Genomic DNA, 27,092 nt, shown 5'->3' with positions numbered 1-27,092 from the left:
TGTGCATACTAGATTTTTATAATTGATCAGTGAGTTTTAACTCAAATCCATTGATGAACTTAAGCTATTTAGATTTCTGAAAACTTACAACCATTAGGAAGAGTTGAGCGAGGAAAAGGTACATATGATCTCAAACATTGATTTTGAGTAATGAAAAATATGAGCTTGGTGTCGGAAGATCAATACCACCATGATAAGGCCCCAAGTGGGTCTGGTCTCCTTGAAACTAGGACCACGTTCTAGTTGAAAATTAATATAATAGTGGAGCACCTCAGGAGAGCCCAAAATAGGCAATGGAGGGCATCGTTGGATTCCTTGGAGCCTTGAAAACCCATGGGACCTGAAATAGATGCCATCGGACTTATTTAGGTCGATTATTGGATTTTAACCAAAATTCACTGATGGATCTATGATATTTGAATTTTTGCAATACTAAAACCACTAGGAAGGGTTGAGCAAGAAGAAGGAACAAATGATGTTAAACCTTGATTCTGAGCAACAAATAATATGAGCCTAATATCGGGAGATCATCACTACCACAGGCCTGGTTTGGGTTTAGTCTCCAAAAGACCAAGATCATGTTGTTCGTTGCTTAGAAAGTTAGCATAATTGTGCAGCACCTCTAGAGAGCCTGAAATAAATAATGGAGGACACTATATTGCTGGTGTTGTTCCATAAATTTTCCCCACACAACGATGGACAACATAAATACCATTTGTGTATACTGTATTTTTACACATTATATATCAATTTTACAAATAGTAGCAAATACTATACGTACATCATTAAATCTTTATATGTCTCTTCTACAATATTCGATCTTGATTCAAATTTTTTTCTTCAACGTTGACGTTCTTCGATGACGTTGTTCTTCAACATCATTGTCCTTCAACGTCACCTCTTCAATGCCTTACGACAATACTCTTACTTTCTAGTTACTCCCACTTCTATTTACTCTTTTGCAATCCTGCCAAACTTTACGTTTGTGATGACGTTCCATTTATAACAGTAAAAGGATGTATGATAAGTACGAAGCTCAATGTCACGTAGTCAAGAGAAAGGGGTGAAAGACATAATGAGGTCACGCTCATCTGAACTAGAACATTTATTTTCAAATAAGATTTTCTAACAATCAATGTAGCTCGGATACATTGAAAATCAATATGTGGAAAAGCGGAGGGGTAGAATGAAAAATCCATCATAAAATAGTATGTCTTTTGATTATTCTCAAATTGTGATGCGTGATTTAAAAATTTTCAAAACCTGCGTGCATCTTTTAGTAAATCATCGAAGCGATGGAATTAAGAAATATTTTATTTTAAAAAGTAATAAAAATTTCTCTCTATTGAATTTTAAACTTGTTAAATAGGTGTGGGAAATGGTTCACGCGGACTGAAGCAGACAAATTGAGATCCAACCCAAGCGGAACGGAGGATGGCGGAGCGGCCTCCTGGTTCCAATGAGAAATTAGTCTCCGGTGATTCCCTTTTTCCGACTTACTTTTTCTTCTTTCTCGTTCCTTTCCCAATTATTGAACCTCCTTGAGTTCAATTCATTCTAGGGCAACACTGTGCATAGATGAATAAGATTTGGGGCCTCATCGAGTTTTGGTGAATGCTATTGCTCCCACACCTGTGCTTTGTTCAATTCCGTGTTAGAAAGTTCCTTTTTTTCTTTTTTAAAAGTGTTTCTTTAGTTTTTTTTTAAACCGTTAAAATTTGCCTCTGAACTAAATTCTAGCACACCTCAATAGTTCAATTAAAAAGTTGACTTTTTTATTTGAATTTATTAGTTTTATTTATATTATTATGTGATTTGGTTGTCTGATTTCCTTTTCAAATGACCAATCTGAGACAATTGTTTATTGATATTTTGAGTTTAGAGGTTTCTCAATCAAAAATTACCGTCCAGAATAAGCATGGAGAAAAGCTTGTAGGGCTGCTCCATTATAATGGGTCTAGGAAGCTTGTGATTGTGTGCCATGGCTTCAGATCATCAAAGGTAGGTCTTCATTTGTTTGCTATTTTTTTTCTAGCTCAATTGCATACTATTTCTTGGTGAAACTAGAAAGAGGAAAATGTGTTCCATTCAACATTGTGTAGTTATCTTTGGGTCTCAGATGATTGTCAATTTCATGTGTAATGAATATACCCATTTCTACAATTTGTTAACCTAATTCTCATTTTTCTATTTCTTACATGGGAAATCCATTCTTACTATGGGAAAACTCGTCTTACTTTAGCAACTACCGACATAAGATTGTTATACATGACTCGGAGGCTGATTCTCTATATGTTTATTTTCACTACATCAATTGCTAGTTTTGATTGATCTAAGTCTATGAGCAGATGGTTTAATTACTAAACAACTCAAATTTAGAGTTTAAATTTAAAATTATTCCTTTTCTACATTGCCCCCCTCCCAATAAAATGAACTCGACCCATTGAGTGTTATGAGACTTGCCAAATTAGACTTTGCAATGTTGAACATAGATGAAAAGTAGAGGCATCTCTATAGATGGACTAGATGATTGATGTTTTATTGCTTTAAGTAGATGGAGAGTGTGGTGTCCATGTTCATTTTCAGTAATTTAGATGTCATTAATCTTTTTAACTCGTTTCCAATCTACTAATTATTATTGGATGCTTCCATAGGGATATCATCATTTGACTATCCATAACACACTTGATCTAAGCAGTGGATTGCGCAACATATAAGAGTGGAGGAATCAACACTATGGGAGCATAACCTATCAACAAATCAATAGATAAGGATGAAGACTTAAATGTCTCTCAGTATGATAGTTAGTCCTCAATACTGAAAATTTTATTATTGTCCAATTAGTAGTAAAGTCAATAACATATACACTAGTACCTACTTATCTCACAATTTTCTAGGGTTCAAAAGAATGAACATGATACTTTTTGATTTTAGGAAAATGTTTAGGGTGGATGCTGATGAACACATATCCCCTACATTGTAGTCATTAAATTTATGATGTGTATTATAAATTCATTACTTAGTGAAGTTTTCCTCCTAACATTGATATACATATTTTAGAAGTCAAACAAAACTCTTAGTTGATTTAGATAAGAATAAAATGGTAGATAACAAAATTTGATAATAGATTGACTTATTGAATTATTATAAGCAAATTCAGTAAGTGGTAAATTTTATTTCCAACTATTTTTTTTCCATTAGACACCTAAGCAAATTTCTCTTTGATCGACGATTTTGGTCTGTCTATTGGTCTGTGGATGGAAAGGTAGAAGAAAACTTAAGCTAGGTTTCAAATAACATCTATAGGATTTGTTAGAAATAGTTTTAAGTATGTGACAAAGTTTACATTCCTATCTAACACATTATTAATATAGGAAATCTATATTGCCTAGCAATCACCCTAAAAAGTAATTTGGCTACATATAATGCATTATTTGTTTTATTAAGATAAATAAAATGTGCCATCTTTAAAATTTGGTCTACCACTACTAAAATAGAGTTCTTGTTTTGTTTAGTCTGGGGTAAATCTAAAATGAGGTCCATGCCAATGTCTATTTAGGGTTCATATGAAATCAACAGCCATGTGAACTTGTGTGTAACCTAATTGTTTGTCTAACATATGTGACATTATGATACAATATAGGTAACAACTAGCCACAATAATGGCTACTAAAATCAATTCAAAATTGATGGCCCTACCCTTTAAAGCGTCTAACTAGTCCATTTAGGTGCATTTTCTAAATAAAAAGGTCTCTAAATGATATTCTATAAGTTTACAAATACATTCCCTTAAATAAGTAACTATCTCTTATTATAAATGTCATGCCCTGAGGTGTAATTCTCATATATCGAGAGGTATCCCACTCGGTGATAGTATAAGAAAAGAAATACAGGAAACATATAAATAAAATAATTAAGAAATTCCTCAAAATTAATTATTTATATCATTTTCTTCATATATAACAAAAATTGTACGGATAAAATAACAAATGAAAAAACGTAAATACCACGAAAGAAAATAGGGTTGGAGAGTGTTGCGACCCTCGCGCGACCTCCACTAGGGCGGGGCACTTGGGGCAATTTTTATTTATTCTTAATTTTTTTCTCTTTTATCCATTAATTTTTTTTTCTTATAATTCTTTTCCACTTTCATTCATTATTTTTTATCTCCATCAAATAAATAAAGAAAAAAAATACCTCGTAAAGTAAATAGAGAAAAAACAAAACCTCTTACCCTCGTTAAAGAGTTAAAGATTATCTTTTTTCCTTCTTAGATAAAACAATTAAATGTAATATAATTTTAACTTTATAAAATGTATTACTACTAATAAACTAAATTATTTTATATACAAATTGGATTTAATTTTAAATTGATCAAAATATATCTAAATTAAATATAATTTTTAACCTTCTTAATGGACTTCAGTTAACCTAAAATGAGTTTTACTCAATAAGAATCAAACATTTCACAAGATAATATCAAAACTTAAATTCAATATTCAACATTTCAAATATAACTTAATAATAAACATTTATAACTACCAAATATTAATAAAAATATTTTTAATTAATATATTTTATATTAAAAAGTTCTGAAACCGTATCAGTATCACACGATACGGTATCGAAATTTTAAACCTTGCAATAAAGGCTAAGCAAACTAAATATTAGTAGAAAGTGATTCTAAGCGATCGACATTTGCTTAACTGCCTAGTGCCTAGGCAAGCCTAGACAACTAATGTTAAAAGTTTATTAAAATAGGGTTATACACTCAAGTTTACAAAAGTTTGATGGAATCCCTATAATAGTAAAATGTATTAAGGTAATAAGCAACAACATGTATAGCTATCTAATTTTCCCTTCGTATATTTCTCAATGGGATTCACATATTATAAGAAGAAGATTCTTCATTCTTTAAAACGTCATTATTCCTTTCTTAGCATCCGTTATGCCATTTTACATAAATCTCATTATTGGCCTTTTATCAGTCTCAACAATCCTTAGTAGATTCACTAAAGACAAAGACACTCAACTTACTAAAGACAAAGATACTTTGAGTTTAAAATTCACACCTGCTTAAGATTGTGTGCTCATAACTAACATTTGCTCTCTTGCCTTTAGCACTTTCTAGTCTATTTGCTCTACACACACACTCATCCTAAGAAAATATGTTCCTTAACTTTTTCCTCACATAAGATTTCACAGCGAAAACTTTTCCCTCTCATCCATAAGACTTCGTAGTGAGAAAAGAAGTTGCAAAGCTTGTGATTCCAGCTTGTACAACATCCTTCTTTTGAGTGAAGTGACATGCCATGCTTAAAGTCTTCTTAAGTAAAATGATGCATTATGCTCAATGTCTTGTGGTGGGTGAGAACTCTTGCCTTTTCAACTTCATCCTTAGTCGTTTCCCCCTACCAATCTCTTCAAGCATCAAATAAATAATGTGGGCTACAAGAGGACCAGGATGTGTGGGCATTCCTCTTTCATCAATCTCTTAACAGCTAAATTTCCAACAACATTATCTGGTACTACATACAACATGCTCTTCTCCAACATCCTTTATGCATTCATCAACAATTTTAAAAATGTATTCATAAGTGTATAATTCTTAGGTCCATCAATGGGCTTTAGGAAAATTGTGCCTAATTATTAATTCATGTACACATTCATAATGATCTTGCTCTTCTTATCTATATATCATAATAGTGCAATTGATTCTCTTCCAAGCATCCTACTTGCAAATCTTCTTAGATTTTGCCACTTATTTCTTAAGTAAAGGTTCACCAATCTCATAAGGAGTTGGACTTCTATAGCCCAGAAACCCATTTCATCTACTATAGTGTGGAAAAACTTAAGGCTTCATGAAATTGAATACCTTCTTCATAGAACAATTTGGAAACATACTAGTAAACTCTACCCTTTCTTCCTTGGCAAATTTTTCTTTGCACCTATTTCTTAAGTAAAAGTTCACCAATCTCATAAGGAGTTGGACTTTTATAGCCTAGAAATCCATTGCATCTACTATAGTGTGGAAAAATTTAAGGCTTCATGAAATTGAATACCTTCTTTATAGAACCATTTGGCAACATACTGGTAAACTCTACCCTTTCTTCCTTAGCAAATTTATCTTTGATGCTACTTGGCCTCAGTGAGCTTTGTGATGTTGATGCCATAATCATTTCTAGATCACTAGTTGTGAATCTGTGGATTTGTTGGGATGTATACAAGAATCCTAGCTATCAATGTAAATAAAACATTCTGAAATGAGAATTACTTTTGGTCAATGTTTGCATTTAGTTTTTATGCAAGTGTCCATTTAATCTATATTGTAGATAAACATGGTGTGCGGAGTCACACACAGAAGACCATGTTATCAGTTCCTTATAGATTATAAACAGTGTTCACAACCAAGATGGATTGGACAAACCATTGGACTGGTTGTAGTGTAATTTGGTCTTAGTCTGTCTTGACTATAGAATTACACTAGTACACTTAGTGTGTATTGAGCAGGACCATCTGAGGATTGTTCGATTTATACTGACTATATAATCGAACTAAACCTCTGTTACTATCGATGTACATGCTCTTAATCCCAATATAATAACAAACACATGTACTTAGTATGTACTTCTTTGATTCATCAAAGGGTGAGATTTAGAGCGATAGATCAAAAGGCCCGATGAGTTGGGAAGTAGTATTATGTACATGGTGTGTTGTTGATTATAGAAGGAAACTGTGTCCTATAATCTAGGCTGATGATGTCCCCTTGAGGAGCTCATAAAGGATTATCATGTAAACCCTGCAGGTGGACTTAGTTCCGCATGATAACAAAGGTTGAGTGGTACTACTCTTGGATTAGAAGTTGATTAAATTCGAGTTGTCAGTAACTCATTTAATTGACGGACATACGATATCTTAAACACAGGGAGATTAATGTACTTATAGTAAGAAGGAGCCCATAATATAATATGGGATTGGTGCGGTAGTGCAATAATAACTCTCTAGTGGAATGAGTTATTATTGATGGACTTAAGCTGTGTGTTCAGGAGGAACATGGGAAGCTTAAGCCCATCGGGAGACCAAAACCAATTCCTCCTCGAGGTCCCTACTGTAGCCTCTGGAAATCCTCGAATCCACCTCAGGAAGAATTCTTGGAGACCTTCGGAAGAATTCTTGAAGACCTCTTGGAGACCTTCGGAAGAATTCTTGAAGACCTCAGAAGACCTTGGAAGATCTCCGAAAGAATTCTGAAAGAATTCTAAAAGAATTCTGTGAGAAATTTCGGATAGGAAATTCTATTTATAAAAGAAAATTTCTAGAATTTTATTTAGAATTTTTCCGGGAAAAATTCGGATAAGAAAGAAATTTTTTATAAGAATTTCCGCTAAGAAATTTCGTCTCTTCTCGTACAAAATTTTATTATAAAATTTTGTGAATTAATTTTGTTAAATTAACAAAATATTAATTATGGAATCTCGTTAAATATTAGCGAGATATAATTAAAAGATTTTGTTAAAGATAAGAACAAAATTAATATAATGGAAATTTATTAAAAAGATAACAAATCTTATCCGTTGGATTTTATTAGATTTGTTCTAATAAAATCTTATAAAAAGATTTATTTCTAAATAAATCTAGATAAGATAAGGTTGTTAGATTCTTTCTAATAAAATCTTATAAGAGATTTATTTCTAAATAAATCTAGATAAGATAAGTTTATTAGATTGTTTCTAATAAATTCTTCTTAAAGATTTTATTAGATTTTTTCTAACTAAATCTGGATAAGAAAATTTATTAGAATCTTTCTTAAATTTCCATGATGGCTTAGCTATATAAAGGAGGGCTTGCAAGAGGAAAACACAATTCAATTTTTTCTCCTTGAAGTGGCCGGCGCCCCTCCTCCTTCTTCTCCCTTAAGGGTCGGCCCCACTTTTCCCTCCTCCTTCTCCTTCTATTGCTTGCTAGGGTCGGCGCCCACTTCATGTCCTCCTTGCTAGGGGCGGTGCCAAAGAGAGCAGGAAGAAGAAGAGGAAGAAAAGGGCCGGCCAATCCCTCTCTTCCTTCTCCTAGAACCGGCCACCCTCAACCTTCCTTTACATCTCCTAGAGCCGGCACCTCTAGTTAAGGATCTCCTTTGATTAGTGGCGGCTTGAAGAGGAGAGGAAGAAAGGAAGGAAGAAAGCCTTGGTTCTCCCTTGGTGGGTGGTGGTTTGGAAAGGAAAGGAAGAAAAGAAGAAAGGAAAGAAGGCAAAAGAAGAGGAAGAAGAGAAAGTTACTCCTTGCTTGTCTTGCCATCGGAAGAGAAGAGTTTTAGTGGAATCATCTCGAAGGATCGTTGTCCACACAACGTTCGAGAAGAGGAGAGGACATACAGCAGAAGATCAAGGGGTCATCCACTCCTTCTAGACATCCCGAAGAAAAGGTACAAATTTATTGTTTCCGCTTTAAATAAATTGTTCCTTTTATCTTGGATCCTGTAAACCAAACACAAGAGCCCAATGATCTAAATGCGTCGATCAAACTTTGTTTGATTGACTATGAGGGCAACTTAAATCCGTTTTCGAAAAAATTTTTGTTCTGCAAGAATTCACCGGAACGGGTTTCCTAGTGTTTCCCATCAGGGTTGCCTAGATAGTTCCTTCCTCAACTTTTAGATCACCCACTTAGCCATGACCACCTACATAATAGGCGAAGTAGAGGCTTGCCTTGATCACCTAGGTGCCTGCTTATACCACTTTTTTAAAACTTGATTGTAATAAAGACTAAGAAAAAAAAAAATTCAATTGTCCCATTAATTAATTATCAATTAAAAAGTAACAAATTAGAATAATTATCAAAATTCAAAAATGAAATTTATTCCCCTTCTACATTAATGATCCTTCTAGTGTTGTGTATATTTACACTGTTAAATAATATGAGCATACTATTTTTAGCAATGTTAGTTTTTTAAAAGGTTTAGCAACTTCTTAACGAGAAACATTGGAAGTGAAAGGTATTTAACTTAGTAAGATAAAAACAGAATATTTGAAATTTAAGTTTAGTGATATTAGACGTAGTAAGACAATTGTTAAGATAAGAGATAACGAATTATCTATAACTAAGAGTTTTAAGTATTTAGGATTATTTTTTCAAAAAGATGGAGCGATTGAGAGAGATATTTTACATAAAATATAAGCAAAATAGTTAAAATGGAGGAAAACATCAATTGTTCTTTATAATCATAAAATACCTCTAAAATTTAAAGGGAAGTTCTATAAAATAGTTGTTAGACTTACTATGTTATATGAAGTCGAATATTGGGTTATGACTTGAGCACATAAGCATAAGATGAGAGTTGTAGAGATGAGGATGTTAAGAGGGATGTGTGGACATATGAGGATGGATAGGAAGAAATGAGAATATTAGAGAGAGTCGATATTGCACCTATTGAGGAAAAGCTCCGGGAGATACGTTTAAGATAGTTAGGTGATGTGAAACTATGACAAATATACAAATTAAACGAGGAAGAGGAAGAAAAAAACTTAGTTAGTAATAATAAAATAAGATAAAATTTATTTAAATATAGATAATGTAGGGGATAGAACCTAATAGTGTAGAAAGATCCATATAGCTAACCCCATCTAGTGGGATAAAGCTTGGTTGTTGTTGTTTAATAACTTCTTTTCTAGATAATTCTTGGAGTCAATTGTTTAAATTGAAGAAATTTGGTAATGTTTTATTTGCCCCCCTATCCTCCCCCTCAAAGGACAATAGTTTGAAAATTTAATAGTGTTTAGACATTTTTGAGTGTGAGAGGGCGGAGGTTGGGTGGCGCAAAAAATATTCTTAAGAACTTTGTTAGTGATGATATATATTTGATATTTATATTTCAGATATTATAAGTATGTTCTCTTTTATATTTATAATTCTTTAGGCCAATAATAGTCTACATTTTATATATATCTCCATGGGAATGAAGTTTTTTAACTAGTGGAACTAATTTGTTCTTATATTTCTTAAACTTGTATGCAAGCAAGCAACTTAATAATGAATTTTCTTCTATGTTAATCATTCCTGATATTTTCTGAATACTACTCAGGATGAAAAGATTTTTGTTAGCCTTGGTTCTGCATTAACCATTCAAGGGATCAGTGTGTTTCGCTTTGATTTTGCTGGGAATGGGTATGTACATAAAACTCTAGATAACCATGCTTCTCATGTATGAATTGTATTGTATTTCCATCATTCTGCAACTGATGTCTGTTTATGCATTGTTGAAAATATGTGGAGCCGAATAGTTTCTGGCTGACAATTGTTACACCCTCACTAACATAGAGAATTGTTTAGAAGAATCATGTCAGTTCCAGAGTGCTAAGTGCTAGCCTCATGTTACTTAAATGAAACATCCTACACTATGTCTTCTGTTTGTTATCAGGCATGACGTACACGAAAGACAGAGAGGGAGAATCTTGTTGAAACAACCAATCTGTACTGATTAGAATGCTTCTATGTTGAAATACATCACATGCCACCACCATTAAAAGGAATATTAAGTTGAATTTGTCTTCTGAATAGAGCTAGTAAACTATTTGTGAACACTTAGGTGTTTCCTAGCTGTACACAATAAAGGTAACCATTTAAAGCTTTCTAAACATGGAAGGTTGACAACAACATACCAAAGATTCACAAGATATTATAAAGATATCTGGATGTATTTGATGTATTCTTTTTCAAGCAATAGTAGGTATTAGGCTGAATTTATTTCTAAATGGTTTAAAAATACAGGATGAATGATAAGAAGACCCAGAAAGAAAGATCTTTTGTGGGAAGGAGAAAAATAAAGAATATCAATATGTTCGTTAGGTAGAATATGGATTATATTTAAACAAGTGGCATTTATTTGAGGTTAGTCATTAGGCTGAGCTGGAACAAGTCAAATTTACACTAGAGTTCCTCAGGTATTTGAATTTCTCAAGATTGGAATGCCCCATCAATTTGGATTTGTATCCTAGAATGAAAGCAATATATGAAGTTAAATTGAGATAAAGAGGGAAGTAAGCTACCTCAAAACCTAAAAATGTTAAGCCTGCCATATTCCATAAAGGTTTGATTAAGGAATAAGTATGAGCTTGTTTTATCTCAATAAGAATACAGTGGCTAACTTGAGATGATGAAAATGCTTTTAATTCCTGTTCTTATCTGAGATCGCGGTTTGGTGAATCACTAGTGAGCTGTCTTCGAGGTTGACTGAGTCTTCTAATGATTTAACGAAGGGAGAAACTGTTTAGAATCTTTGTTGGGGAAGAGGACATTGGGATTATCTGCTAGACTCAATTAGAGGTTAGAATGAGCGCTGAGGCAAGGCTTGACGTGACCTAAGGGTGTAATCGAATCGAGTCGAGCTGAACATTAAGAGGTGATACGTGCCATTAATGCGGGTGCTACGTGAGATATGCGTCATTAATGTGGGTGATACACGTGATGACGTATCATTGCTAGGATCAACTTATCTGATCATTAATGTTACCTAGTCCGAAATTGACACGTGTTAAGACTGTACATGATGCTTGGTTCGAGGTAACTGTTGAGATTCTATCAGTTCGGTTGCGGGATCAAATGATTTAAAATGGTGTCCTGCAATTTCGTCTTCTTGATTTGACGGCTAACATTTTTTACGTTGGGTATATTAGGGCTAGCGACAAAGGAATACCACCATAGTTGTCTCTCTTTACATCTTTAAGCTTCGTCAGTAGTTTTTTGTGACTTTGCGATCTCTAGTTTCTATAAGTCCTTTGTTTGCATCCGACCTTGTTTTCTTTCTTTTGCTTCTTTATTTATTTCTTCTATCTACCTTAATGGTTGTTAAAAGTTCTGTGACCACTTCGTATGAATCTATGGTGTCAGATTTCAATGGGGGGACATAGACTAGATACGCCATTAGTTCGAAGTTCCAGCCGACCATCACATAGTGATTCCAAATGCTATCAATAGATCTCACCTTTCTTCCACTGGTTTCATAACCTTTTTCCAAGGTCAGATGTTAGGGGGACTTAGGTTCCCAGTCCCGAGTTTTTTTATCGAGATTTTCCAGTACTTCTACATCCCTCTTCAGCAATTAGTTCCTAACTCTTTCCGAATTCTTTGTGGGGTAGCCATCAATTTTCAATTGTATAGAATTCCCCTCACACCCCGAGTCGTCTATTACTTCTTTTATCCAAAAAAGATGAAAGCTAGGATATTTTACTTTACCGCTAGACCTTCTTATAGCTTTTTAAATAAACTACTGAGTTCGCATAAGGGATGGAACACTCAGTACTTTTTTGTTCAACCCCCACTATATTTTCGTGGCTGCTTGGTTGGGAAGCTGAGTTGTTGAGGCCCCCAAGTCTTAGTCGATTTAAGCCGGAGCCCACATATCTTACAGCAGCAGATATTCTATCAGGTCTTCAGTTTGACATCAAGCACTTGCTCAAGGAGGGTCTCCTCTATCATTTTGGTTTGAGCCTGATGGACATCGAGCTCCATTCTTCATTCGGTAAGATTTATCTTGTATGTGTCATATGTGATAGCTAACTGAAAACTTTTCTTTTATCATGCAACCGAGGCTATGTTGAGAGCCTCCATTAACAAGTGTTTGAAGATGTCTACAGTCAAACTGGAAGAGTGAGGTGCCCAACTCACTGGTTAGTCAGGTAAGAAACACAAGGCTCAATCTGTTGGACAATCGGGCGACCCGACTATGGTTGCAAAGGTGTTACCAGCCCAGTCTCTGTTGGTGGATGTGCTTCTTCGGAGGAGTCGGAAGGGCCATTGACAATTAGTAGGAAAAGGCTCAGACTCCATGAACCACCAATAGAGGTGAATTTGCCTGTAGCTACCGCAATGATCCTTTCGCCAATTGAGACAGGGCCCTCTTGAGTTGATTTGACTCTTCGCAGGATCAAGTTGAGGTTAACCCTTCACATAGTCAACCCGAGTTTGTTGGTGCCATCTTGTGGACCGATCTCATCGACCTCGACACCAGGTGATCTTCTATCCTCGGCTGGCCTCCTCGAGTTGCCAACCTCGCATCAAACGACCAATGTGGGCGAGCCCTAGAACATGGGTGTGGTGTCAGAATAGGAGGTCACTATAGAGGAGGTACTAACCTTATCTGCCGAGATAGCATTGGTGTGGCATCAGTCCCTTGAGGAGGCAAGACACCAATCTTTTAGGAGGTTGGCGGAGTTGACGACGCTAGATATGACTGGGGTAAGAGCTCGTAGCACCAATTGTTAGATTGAGATAATTCTTGAAATAACCATAAATGATTTGATTCTTATCGCAGGTATGAGCTAAGGTACTGAAGTTGACTATTTGAGCTCTGGACATTATTCGATCTCACCGACAATTGAGAGTTTGGGTGGCTGAATTAGAGGCTTGGCATATCCCTCCCAATCATGAGTTGGAGGAGATGAAGATAGAGGTGGAGCGGCTCAAGGCCGAGCTTGGAGAGCAGGCGGAACAACTATGTCTGAAGTAACAAGAATTGGATGTCGCCAAGGCAGAGGTGACATCCCTTAAAGGCGAGCATAAGGCTCGCATGAAAGAGTTGAAGTTAGAGGTCTCGTCGGAGAAAAAGAAACGAAAGAAGACTTCAAAAGTGTTGGTGTTGGCAGAGTTCGAGTTGGAGGCTCGAGAGGCTAAGCTTAAGAAAACGAGCACGTTGTTGGCAAGGGAGATGGTCAAATCCAAGTCTCAGAGGACGGAGATAGAGGCCTTGAAGGGCAATCTGGAAGCTCAAAAGGCCGATCTAGAGGCCTAGAAAGGCCTAGCAGAAAACAAAGAAGTCGGGCTTAGCAACTATAAGGCTGGAGAAGGACGCTGGATGGCCAAGTAGAAAGAAATATATGATGTGCTCAGCAACTGCATGTTCAACATAATCCGATATGACTTTTGATGGGGTCGTTTGGTAGATCAAAGAAGTCAGACATCTTCCAGTCAATCTCCCTCTGAGCATGGAGAAGGTCTACAGCAAGATTCCTCTCGAAGACCTCGATGACTTAGAGTAGGCTTGAATTTATTTTTGTTCCTTTTTTGCAAGCAACAATGTAATATCCAAAATTTTCTAATGCAATAGAAAACTTCTTTTGAAATGTTGAGTAACTAGTAATCTGATTGTATATTGAGTCGAGGATATCGGGGGATTGGGCATGAACTTGGTACGTTGATTTGAGCATATAGGATTCGGTGCCTAATCCCGAGTGTCTTCTTGCAATAAGATAGCATATAAACTTGGAAGTAGAATGACATACTTATCCCTTGCATTGCTAGGCACTCTAGCGGGTCATGCATAGAGTCGGGGGAGTCGTGGGAGTATGTTTGGATTTATAAGGCCGGAATACTTTCAATTCAGTATTGATATGAATACTCGATGTAGAGATCCGAGGCCTTGAACTCGGTGTATGGACCCAGGTGAGTTGAGAATGATTTAGCAAGAAATGGTTTGATATTGAAGGGAAAAGGTAGACAAGTATAAGATTCATTAGTACTTGCAAAAAAAAGGAATAATGGATATCCGAGGTCTTGAACTCAGTGTATGGACCCAAAGTTTTCAACTCAGTGTATGGACCTGAGGTCTTCGATCGTGTAGGAACACACATATCTTTGAACTCGATGTAGGGATCTGAGGTCTTCGGCTCAATGTAGGGATTCAGGATCTTCGATCGCATGGGAACACGCATGTCTTTGGACTCGGTGTAGGGACCCGAGGTCTTCGATCGTGTGGGAACACGCATGTATTTAGACTTGGTGTAGGAACCCAAGGTCTTGGATTTCGTGGGAACATGTATGCCTTTGAATTCAGTGTAGGGACTTGAAGTCTTGAACTCGGTGTATGGACCTGAGGTGAGTTGATAATGATAGGAAGAAATGGTTTGATATTGAAGGAAAAAGTCAGACGAGTATAAGATTCATCAGTACTTGCAAAAATAGGGAATAATGGATACCTGAGGTCTTTAACTCAATGTAGAGATCCAAGGTCTTCGATCGTGTGGGAACATGCATGTCTTTGGACTTAGTGTAGGAATCTGAGGTCTTCGATTGTGTGGGAACATGTATGTCTTTGGATTCACTGTAGAGACTTGAGGTCTTTGATTGCGTGGGAACACGCAGTCTTTGGACTCGATGTAGGGACCTGAGGTCTTCGATCATGTGGGAACATGCATGTCTTTGGATTCAGTGTAGGGACCCGAGGTCTTCAATTCAATATATGATTTGAGGTCTTGGATCGCGTAGGAATATGGATGTCTTTAGACTCGGTGTAGAGATTTGAGATCTTTGATCGTGTGAGAACACACATGCCTTTGGACTCGGTATACAGATCCAAAGTCTTTGATCGTGTGAGAACACACGTCTTTGGACTTGGTGTAGGAATTCAAGGTCTTCAGCTCGATATAGGGACTCGAGATCTTCGCTCGCGTGGGAACACACATGTCTTTGTACTTGGTTTAGGGATCCGATGTCTTCGGCTTGGTGTTTGGACCTGAGGTCTTCAATCGTGTGGGAACACTCATGTCTTTGGACTCAATGTAGGGATCTGAGGTCTTCGATCGCATGGGAACACACATGCCTTTGGACTCGGTGTAGAGATCCAAAGTCTTCGACTCAGTGTAGGGACTCGAGGTTTTCAATTTTGTAGGAACAAGATTGATTTAGGGAAGGAAAATGATATATTAATGCTAAAAGGGAAAAGACAGATACACAATAGGTAAATATTTGCAAAATAAGGATGAGTACCCGAAGTTTTTAAATGCGATAGGGTCGTAGATGTATAACTTGTTAAGGTCAGTCGAACTCTTTGCCATCTGAGTCTTCCAAGTAGTACATTCTTGAATTCAACTTATATGTGACTCAGTAAGGTCCACCCCATTGAAATTCTAACTTCCTCACATCGTCGATGAGCTTGACTTTCTTCCAAACAAAGTCACCAACCTTAAAGGAACAGGGAGTAATTTTGGCACATGTGTTGCTTGTATGCTGAGAGTCGCATTGCTGCTTTCTCCTGAGTCTTCGTGATCAGGTTGAGCTTGAGCAATCGTCTACCAGGATTGTCAGAATCATAGGCCTAGACACGAGTAGACTCCATACCGATTTCTATAGGGACGAGCGCTTCTCTTCCATAGACCAGATGGAAAGGAGTTATTCTTGTGCTTTCTTTAGGAGTAGTTCTGTAGGCCCATAATATATTTGACAATTCTTCCACCAAACTGCCGCTCGATCAACCAATGCTTGAAACTCGTCTCTGGCCATAGTGACAGTCTCACCATGAGTTTCATCTCCTGCTGTGCTAGGGCCTTCAAAAATTCTCCTGGGTTCCACTATCTCAATGTCTCAGTTCAGGAGTTTCTCAGAGATGACACCAATTTATTCCTGTTTGAGATCGTGGTCTGGTGAATCATTGGTGAGCTGTCTTCGAGGTTAACTGGGTCTTCTAATTATCTGGCGAAGGGAGAAGTGTTCAGAATCTTCTTTGCTAGGGAAGAGGGTATCGGGATTATATACGAGACTCAATCAAAGATTAGAATGGACACTGAGGCAGGACTCAGTGTGGCCACTCTGACGTTCAAGTTAGGGTTACTTGAGAGATAGATAGTAGAGAAACAGGAAGAAGGAGAAGAAATTTAGTGTAGTACTTAGGAGAGAGTGTGAACCCCTTTTAATTGCCTTCTCCAGGGTTTATATAGCTATCTCAAGAGCATCTCCACATCGGATGCGTCGTTCTCCTTCACGATCCTTGTGTGGCCTAGTGGGAGACCAGATCCGATAATTGTTATTGGTCTCTCCATTCACCGAATGTCATGTGTCCGGTGGCTGGTATCTAGAAGACCAAGTTTGACAATTGCATAACCGTTTTGCCATCCATGTAATGCTAAGTGTCTTGGGAATATTCGCCGTTGTTGTCTATTTAGGAGTGACCAAGCTGAAGAGTCGGCTGGTCGAGATCGTGATATCTTAGAGTCGGATGGCAAAGTCGAGATATCTTAGAGTCGGGTGAATTGAGCTGATGAAGTCGAGGAGTCTGAGTCCTTTGGGATTGTGTAGACTGAGCTGAGGGAGGAATCAGATGGCTTGAGCTGAGGGAGGAATCAGATGGCCTGAGCTGATGGATTCAAGGAGTCTATAATTGAGGAGCCCGAGTCTCCTGAGGTCGTGTGGACCGAGCTGATGGAGGAGTCAATTGACCTGAGTTGATGTAGTCGAGAAGTGTGAGTCTTCTGAGGTCATATTGATCGAGCTGAAGAAGGAGTCGGGTGATCTGAGATGATGGAGTCGAGAAGTCTGAGTCTTCTGATGTAGGGTGAGCCGAGCTGAAAGAGTCGATGACCGCTTTGACCTCTATCTCAACCTCCACCGAGACATGACTGTTGACTTGACTCTGTTAGGTGTAGGTTGTCCTATCCACCGTATCAATTCCTATTTTGAGTTTACATACTTTTTTTCTTTACAAAATTACTCTTTCCTTTATTTTTTCTTCAATGATCCTCCAATAGGTTGGGGAGATTGAACTACAGAGATCCCTCAAGGAGAAACCATATCTTGAGATAAGTAATTAAAAATTATTTTACTATTATGTTTCCAAGGAAAGAGATGTTATGCCTGGGGGGTATAATTCCCACTTACTACTTGGCTGACTGTGAAAAAAAGGAACCAAGAGCCATGTGACATTTATTGAGCATAATCAGAAATTTCATAGACTTTATTATATATTCATATTTTTCCCCTACAAATACAATGAAAATGATACAGTGCAAGCACAAAAATACATTGACATAAAATGAAATCAAAATTAGCAACTTGAGATCTTTGAACAACGCTATGTATTAGCAGATATTAAAGGGTGCCTTTGTCTGTAAAATTGGAGACCAAGGAAAAACAAAATGTAAGCTAAATTGTTAAGTGAATAATTAGGAGAGAGATTGCATAAGAGTTCATGTAAATCAGGAAGTCTAAATTTTATATTACAACTTTGAATTTTTATTTTAGTTATAATGTGTATATCTATCTATCTATCTATATTTTATCAACTATTTTTTTATTCCTTTTTTTAATTCTTCATTAACATTTAGAGTTACTATTGCTACTCTAAATTGTCATCATTTTTTTAATCAGGTAATATAATTTTAGTTATGATCATTTAGTCTAGTTATATAATTTTCACCAATAATAAATCTTGAGTGCATTCATACTAATAAATCCACTTAAAAGTGAATTATTAGAGCTATTATCCTCAGAGTGTCATAATGTATGGGCTAAAGCTCTCATCGGTGATATATAATAATATAACACTCTTGTACAAATAAATCCTCACCACTGACGATGCCTCACTACCACATCCTCCTATGGGTAGCGGTTAGCTATTCTAATATAAGATTAGACTCAGAGTTTTCACTTTCTAGTATTTCTTTTCACCATTTAAAATCTTTATCATTTCACTTTAATCCTTCACAACACAATTATTCATCTTTGGATTCACGTTGATCTAAATGACTATTTTAAATAAACTTTTAAGTATACACTAAGCTACTTTAATTATGTATTAACATGGAGCTACATCTACATCTAGATTATCAAGTTGCATCAACGGACAAGCAGATCTAACGATAGATACCAACTAAAGACTAATTTAAAGCATCCATTTGAATTTTTAAAACCCCATATTAATCCCCATTTGAAACCCACGTGTAATATCAATTATTTATCCCCTAATAGTTTAATTATATTCTAAAATATTATTTTAATCTCATTTTTCAAAAATAATTATTGAAGCATATATGTAATTTATTTTAGCAATCTTTTCATGCATTGAGAAGTCAAAGGATATATTTTTCCCATCATTATATACAACCAAAAACTTTGAGTGTCAGCAAGTCAACAAACTTCATTTGAACTGGAATCGACAAATACAATATGAAAATAACTTAGAACTCAAGATAAATATTCAATAATGATAATAATACAAAATTTTAAAAATTAACTAAAATTCAAAATCAATGGATTAAATCTTGATCCTACTACCTCGATATGATCCTATTTCCTAAACAAGACGCATGCTATTGTCGAACTATAACTTATTTTATTTATTTATTTTTCATCCTAAATTAGGTACACCAACCTAAAAAAGAATTTAATTTATTCAACTCATCTCTCTTCTTCCTCCACTTCTCCCCATTCTTCTTCTTCCTCTTCTTCCACTCAACATCTCCATCAAGTGGTGTCTTCTTCCAGCCACTAACCACTTTTTTTTTCTTTCATTTCTTCTTACTCCTTTCAGCTACCACACTAACAATGCCATCCTTTTTCCTATTATCATTGTGCCTCCATCTGCTAACATCCTTTTTCCCTCTCTTCCTCTATCTCCTTCTGATGTGTGCATAACAGCAATTACTGTTGTTGCTCTTCATCGTAGCAAGTGTTGTGTGTTGTTGCTACTATTCATTGCAACAAGTAGTGTTGTTCACCGCAACACCGGCCATGACCGATGATGAGCCGAGAAGACCTTCCTCTTTGTTTCTTCCATTTTTCCAGTGTTCATAGCAATCATCCCTCCTATCTTTCCAATGTCCACAACTCCCAATTCTAGTGTTTTTGATCAACCCAAGGAGAACCTTTGACTTTCCTTGGTTATGAGCCTCTCAGTATCCCCATTTAGTGAGATTGTTGCTTGTACCTGGCCAATGGTAACAAAATAATGAATAATTGTATGTTAGCATTGAGAAATAATTAATTATTTGGACTAATTACTATTTATTTTATAGGTTCAATTGGCCTAAGCAATCCATATCAACAAATCATCCACCTTATTTCGTTCATTAAGGAAAAAGGTAAATAGCAATAGTGGTATTTAGGAGAAGATGCCATGTGCGTACATGATAGGATCACAAGAGAGAGAGATTTATCCTTAATTCCTCAAAAAAATCCTAATCATCCTACTTAAAATTTGGTTCGGTCATAAATTGGCCAAAACAACTCTAAATCGGTCCCGATTTGAACCCATGTAACCCCAATCACTACACCTACATGATGGGTTCAATTTGAACCCAATTCAACTTCAACTCAATGCCTAATTTTATTTTGACATTTGGTTTGATTTATTTTATCAATTAAAAACTAATTATTCTTTTTAGACAAGAAAATTAAGGATAAAAAAAATTCAATTTTTAACTAGAAATCACAATTTATTATGAATTTCCTCTAATTTCTCACAATGGTATGATAGAGTCGAGAGCAAAACATTTAGTGATAACAAATTGTAAGCGTGTTTAAGGGCTCACCACTTGCCCTATATACTGTAATTGTTAGGTTAGTTGCATTTCAAGCATACCGCTTACACAAGTAGAATGACCTACCAAGTTACAGATGATAATATAATTTAATGCCACTTGCCAATGCTAACACATAGAAGGAAGACCCTTTCCCTTCAGTGATCATTTCCTTGATTCATGCTTAAAGAATGCACTCCCATCCTCAAGTCTCCTAACTTTTTGTTTCCATGTTTTAATCTTGAAAGGTTTTAAATGATTTTCAGATTGATTACTGTCCCTTGCTTCAAATTGAAAATATCCTATGGAATTCAAGTTGATTACTCTCCCTTGTTTTAATGTTGTAAGAATCCAAAGGCTTTTCTAATTGATTACTATCCCTGGCCTTCTTTTATATGTTTTTGGTTATAGGGCTCTCATTAGCAACTTAATCCATTTGGTATATGGCACTTAAGCATAGATTGTACCCCGCAACATATGGTTAACCCTCAAATTCATAATATCTGGGAGGTGAAATGGAAACATATAGTTTATTCATGTCTTACTTCAGTATCCATTTTTGCCTGACAAGCTATGAAGGCTGAAGATTTCCATCAGACAATATTCATTCAACAGATTAATCAAATTATTTTAGTGAATTAAAATTTTAAAATCATTTCACACTATTTTATCTTCCATAATGGATGATTAGTAAGATCAAACAGGTTTTCTTCCCATTGGCCATATAAACAACATGATCTTGTTAGGTAAATTCGAGAAATTATGAAGTCTAAATTTTATAAGAGAGCATAAAAGAACATATTTAAACTTTTGTTGGTTCTGGTGTTCTAAACTCACTCACTGATTATCCCTAAGAATTTGTGAAGTTGGACCGGTGTTTACATGTGATTCTCATATTAAACTAAAATTTTGCACATAGTTTGAATAGATTTAATTGAGAACATCCCATACACTTGATCCTACCTAGCTAATGAATGATTTTCCACTAGTTGCATACATGTATATACTTAATATTCATGTGATTTGCACTCTTTTCATAGAGTAAGAATAATTTACTATTCGCCCCCGGGGCATAGGTGAGTTGGTTACGACACAACAGACTTGCAGAAGAGGGCAAGGGTTCGAATCCTGGCGAAGCCAGGCAATACCCTCCTGCGTCGTAACCAACTGCACTTTCTCGATTTACCTCCTCACATATAGTCGTGGGGCCGACCGTGTGGGGCCGCTAAGGTGGCGGATCCACCTTTTTGTAGAAAAAGAATAATTTACTATTCTAACCTAACTCGTGAATAATAAAAGATATGATGATTTCAGGGAAAGTGAAGGTGTTTTCAGATATGGCAACTACAAAAGGGAGGCTGAAGATATAAGATCTGTAATCTTGTATTTTTTGGAGCAGAACTATGAAATAAGCGCTATTATTGGACATAGTAAAGGTAATTGCTCTTGTTAGTCATGTGTACTTAACTGTATTTCTTGGCCGATTAACCTTCACAATACGAAACACTTTTTTTATGCCAAATTGTGGGATAGAAATGACAATTTCCTTCTATTACTGAAAGAAAATCATTTAGTTTCATTTGCATTGCTTTTATTCTCTGGAAAAAAAACAATTAACCATTTAAAAACTATGTTAGACTTGTATGAGTATTTGAAATGTGTATATAAATAGGTGTGTACCTCATCAAATATCAAGTGAGAACAGGAGTTCAAGAGGATCTAGATGTTATACCTAACATACACTTACTAGGGTCATGGTGTGCCAGCATGAGTAGGGGTTAATCATAGAAACCAGGTAACAAAGATGTTCCTATTGATCTTAGCATACACTTAATTTTCTTTTAGTGTATAGTTGAAGCACCAACCATACTAAATAGGACTTCAATCTTCAATAACTTAAAAAGGCTTATAAGTGTTTAAACTCAACATCCCTTTGCATTTTCCCCGTCATTTCAGAAAATTACTTCAAAATTCCTATAATGCCCTCCTATGCAATTCTTTATTGATGAAATGATTCTTCCAGGGGGTAATGCAGTGCTCTTATATGCTTCAGTGTACCATGACGTCCACATAGTCATCAACATTTCTGGCCGTTTTGCTTTAGAAAGAGGAATTGAAGGACGCCTAGGCAAAGATTTTAGGCAAAGAATTGAGAAAGATGGCTTTATTGATGTGAAGGATAAGACAGGTATGCGAACTACATCAGACTAAAGCCTTATGTCTTCCATAAACTTGTTTTTGTTTGTTCTACTTGTAATATTACAATTTTTGTGCATGTGTTCTACTATTTTGGGAAGAAAATAATGAGTGTATCTCTTTATATTATACAAGCTCTATGATAGCATATGTTTTTCTATGTAAGAGGCAACAAATAAAAAATTGTTCAAGGAAATTTAACCATCATGATCATGGAAAATGTATATGTGGAGTTATTAGAGAGAAGAAAATGAAAAAAAAATTGTATATGAGAGCAATTAAGTGTAGTTCTAATAGATGATAAAATGAAAGAAAACAGATTTTAATGATATTAACATGTTTAAAGGCGACCAATAAATTATATAATTAGAAAACATAAATTTATTAGAGAAGAAAATTATAAAGAGTAAAGGGAGACAAAAAAATTAGTCGATGCAAATTAATTTAATTGATTTGAATTGTATTATTGATATAGTCTTACATTAAAGTTATGGCCAATACCAACCTAGCTAGATGGGGTTAGCTCCATAAATCCTTTTACACCATTAGGTTCTATCCTCTACTATATTATCATTTATATTTAAATAAATTTTATTTTATTTTATTATTGCTAATTAATTTTTTTTATCTTCCTTTTCCATATTTGATATGTACATTTGTCATAGTTTCACATCGCTTAATTAGAGCAGTTAGTGATCGTCTAAGTATATGTCTGTACCATTTTAAACATGTCTTCCAGAGTTTTTCCTCAATACGTATAATTCTGACTTTCTAATATTTTCATTTCTTATCCTGCTCATCTTTGTAAGTCCGCACATAGACTTTAACATCCTCATCTCTATAACTTTCATCTTCTGCTCACGTGCTCAAGTTATAGCCCAACATTCAACTCCATATAAAATAGCAAGTCTATCCGCTGTTTTATAAAACTTTCCTTTAAGTCTTAGAGATACTTTAAGATCACAAAGAACACCTAACGTTCTCTTCTATTTCAACCATCCTGCTTGTATTCTATATAAGACATCTCTCTTAATCCTTTAATCTTTTTACAAAGATAATCTTAGATATTTAAAACTCTCAGTAACAGACAACTCATCATCTCTTATCTTAACAATTATCTCATTACGTCTAATATTACTAAACTTAAATTCTATATATTTTGTCTTTACTCTACTAAGCCTAAAATTTTTTGCTTTTAGTGTTTTCCGTCCCCATTTACTCCACGTGTCTCATCTACCAAAATAATTGTATCTGTAAACCACATGCACCATGGTATTGTATCTTGGATGTGTTCAATGAGTTCGTTCATGATTGGTGTAAAAAGATAGACTTAGAGTTAATCCTTGATATAACCCTATCTTTATGAAAAATGCTTCAATTAATCCATCTAAAGTTCTCTTATTATTACATCTTCATACATATCCTTAATTAGTTCAATATACCTACTAACATCTCTCTTTTCTAGAATTCCCCATATAATTTCTCATGAGATTCTATCATAATTTTTTTCTAAGTCGATAAATACCATATGTAAGTTTTGCTTCTGTTCTTGATGCATTTCAATTAGTTACTTGAGAAGATATATAACCTCTATTGTTAAATTTCTAAGTATAAATCCAAATTGATTTTTGATCACCGTTGTCTCCTTAATTTTTTTTCTATAACTTTTTCCTAAAGTTTCATGGTGTAACTCATTAGTTTAATACCCTTATTGTTTGCACAATTTTATACTTCTCTTTTATTTTTATATAAGAGAATTAAAGTACTTACTCTCCACTGATATGTTTATAGTTTTCAATATCAGGTTGTTCAATATCTTCTTTCCCTAAACACTTTTATACCTTTATCAGAATATTATCTGGTTCAATTTCTTTTCTATTTGGCATCCCATTTAAACCTTGTTCTATTTCTGAAGTTTGAATTTGATGATAAAAATTTAAATTTCTTAAAGTACATAAGTTAAGTTGGTCACTTAAACATTCATTAAAAAATTGATAAAAATATCTCTTTTATTGTTCTCTTATTTCCTCATCATTTATTAGTAGTCTATTGGATTTATCTTTAATACATTTTATTTGAACAAGATCTCTTGTCTTCCTCTCTCTTGCTTTAGCTATTCTGTAAATATTTTTTTTGTCTTATTTGTATCCAATTTTCGATATAAATGTTCAAAAGTTTCATTCACTGTTTTCTTGGCTATTGTATATTTTTTAAAGTTTTCCTCGTTCTTATAAGTATATAATACCTTATAGGTTGTTCGTTTTTTCCTTCACTTTCTCTTGTACTTTTTCATTCCATCATTAAGATTTTTTATTTGGTAGTGCACTTTCCTTTGACTCACCGAGTATACTCTTGACTACTATTTTAACTTTGATACCATTTTATCTCATATCGTATTTGAGTTGTATATTTCTCTTAATACTTATACTGTTACTTTCTCCTTCAATATATTTTGCTTTTCATCATTTAATTTCCACCACTTAATTTTAGGAGTTATGCATATTTTTATTCTATTAATACTATATTTGAGGCATATATCTAACACTACTAATTTATATTGTGTAGTTAAGTTTTTTCTAGGAATGACCTTGTAATCTTTACAAATCTTTTTATCCTTTTTCCTAAGCATAAGAAAGTCAAATTTTGATTTATTATTCCCACATTTGAATATGACCAAGTGTTCTTTTCTTTTCTTAAATAACGTTTTAGTTAATATAAAGTCATATGCTATCGTAAAATCCAATATAGTTTTTCCTTCTTTATTTCTTGTTCCAAACCTATAACATCCATGCACCCTATTATATTCCTCATTTTTCACTCCTACATACCCATTTAGATCTTTTATTAAAATTATTTCAGTTGGCGGAATGTTTTATAATACCTCATCTAGATCGTCTTAAAATTTAGATTTAGTATGCTAATCTAATCCTCCTTGAGATGTATATATATTAATTATATTAATAGTTTCTTTTGCTACCATAGTCTTGAGACGTATAATCTTATTACCTTTTTAACTACTCTTATTACTTTATCCTTTAGCGAACTATCGACAACAATACCTACTTTATTTTTTATTTTACTCTTTGTGTACCATATCTTAAAATCCGAATTCTCTATCATTTTTGTCTTTCTCCTACCCATTTTATTACCACATTAAGTCAATAATGACAAAGAGAAGGTCAATGGTATACCTCAGAGTCCGAATGATAAGATTAAAGACAAGGGAAATAAATTGGATGTTATTGTTTGTGTAGGGATCACTGGTTGCTAGGAGAAGCAGGAATTGCTGATTGATGTTAAAAATACTGGTGTAGCAGTGAGCTGCCAACAAATTGGTCCAGTGCTGGGAGAGTTGTTGGTTGAAGGGTTCGAAGGCTTGGGATTGTGGGGCTGTGGAGGCAAGAAATTTAATTTAGGGTTGATTTGGGGATTAGTTTGGCCGTTGATTCCTATTATTCTGTGTTTTTTTTGACACGGCGACTATGAGTCCTATATCTATATTTTTGGGATCCCATTCTATCAATTTGATCAAGTCTATATTTATATATTATATAACATCAACAGCTTCAATTTTATTATAATTCTTTTAAAGCTATTATGGTTGGTATCTACAACTAGATGTATAATATTTTAGTTCCTGCCATATTTCATTGCTTCCTTTCTGTCAATTATCTTCTTGCCAGTGGCAGCAGTGGTCAGTTAGTGCATTTTGTTTGTTGGTAAAGATTATGCATATTTTTGTTTGATTATACTGCAGGAAAATTTGAGTATAGGGTCACCGAAGAAAGTCTGAAGGATAGACTAGAGACTGATATGCGCGCCGCATGCCTTTCTATTGACATGAAATGCAGGTTAGTAATGTTTCCATAATCTTTTTATACCTTTTCCATTGACCCGGGAAGTCTACTTCATGTATGGATCCGTGTTGAGGCCATTCTTCCATCATCTTTCAGATTTGAAATATAGGAAATAACACAGTAGGCATGTTTACCTGTATTTTACTTAATGGAATTTCAATGTCGTTAAGTCAAAGCAGTTAGTGAATGGCATAAAATTGTAGTCTTGTTTGTCTAATCTTGGTGTTATTGAATTGAACTTTTGACTGGCAGAATGATTTTTGCAAGGAGTGTTTCCTATGAGGAAAAAACCAACATATTTTCCCAGCTGCAATTGTTCCCGTTTCCTTTGATGAAAAAAAAATTAGAGGATGGGTGTTAGGAAAACACTGGTGAAAGACTTTTTCTTTTTCACTTTTCTTATATATTCTGTCATATGATTTGAGCAGAAAATTCACTTTTGCAAGGAATGATTTACATCCAAACTTCAAAAAAAGAAAATTGAATTTTCTTTTCAAATCTATTTTTGATTTATGTATTTTTTTTTATCTTTGACGAATTGTTTTTAAAAAATTTCTTCACTCTTTCCTTCCATCAAAGGAAAAGAACATATAGAAAATATTATATATGATCTTTTTTTCTACCCGTTTTCTTTACCTAGTTGTTTCCTTCCACTAAGAAACAGAGCTTTAATGCTCCGTTTACTTGAAAGAGTGGATGGTGGATGGATGAAACATCTCTAGGGATATGGAAAGGAAAAGGAATCCCTAGGGATATGGAA

The 27,092-nt window shown here is 34.9% G+C and overlaps 1 protein-coding gene across 2 annotated transcripts; it reads left to right on the top strand.

Annotated features, from left to right (window-relative positions):
- Nucleotides 1-1,386: 1,386 nt before the first annotated feature.
- LOC141815925 (putative uncharacterized protein YDL057W) lies at nt 1,387-26,326 on the top strand (the record flags this gene model as incomplete). 2 transcript variants are annotated; one of them, XM_074703788.1, is given in 6 exon segments in its annotated part: nt 1,387-1,477; nt 1,883-2,001; nt 10,079-10,161; nt 21,594-21,715; nt 22,333-22,467; nt 26,233-26,326. In XM_074703788.1, coding segments are annotated over 6 exon segments (596 nt in total), but the record flags the coding sequence as incomplete, so codon positions are not given.
- Nucleotides 26,327-27,092: the final 766 nt, after the last annotated feature.

Source organism: Curcuma longa, unplaced genomic scaffold (assembly GCF_044706935.1).
Source record: "Curcuma longa cultivar G26 ecotype Majalengka, Jawa Barat unplaced genomic scaffold, ITB_CL_G26_1.1 contig_12364, whole genome shotgun sequence".
NCBI lineage: Eukaryota > Viridiplantae > Streptophyta > Magnoliopsida > Zingiberales > Zingiberaceae > Curcuma > Curcuma longa.
This window is presented reverse-complemented; position numbering and strand designations above follow the sequence as displayed.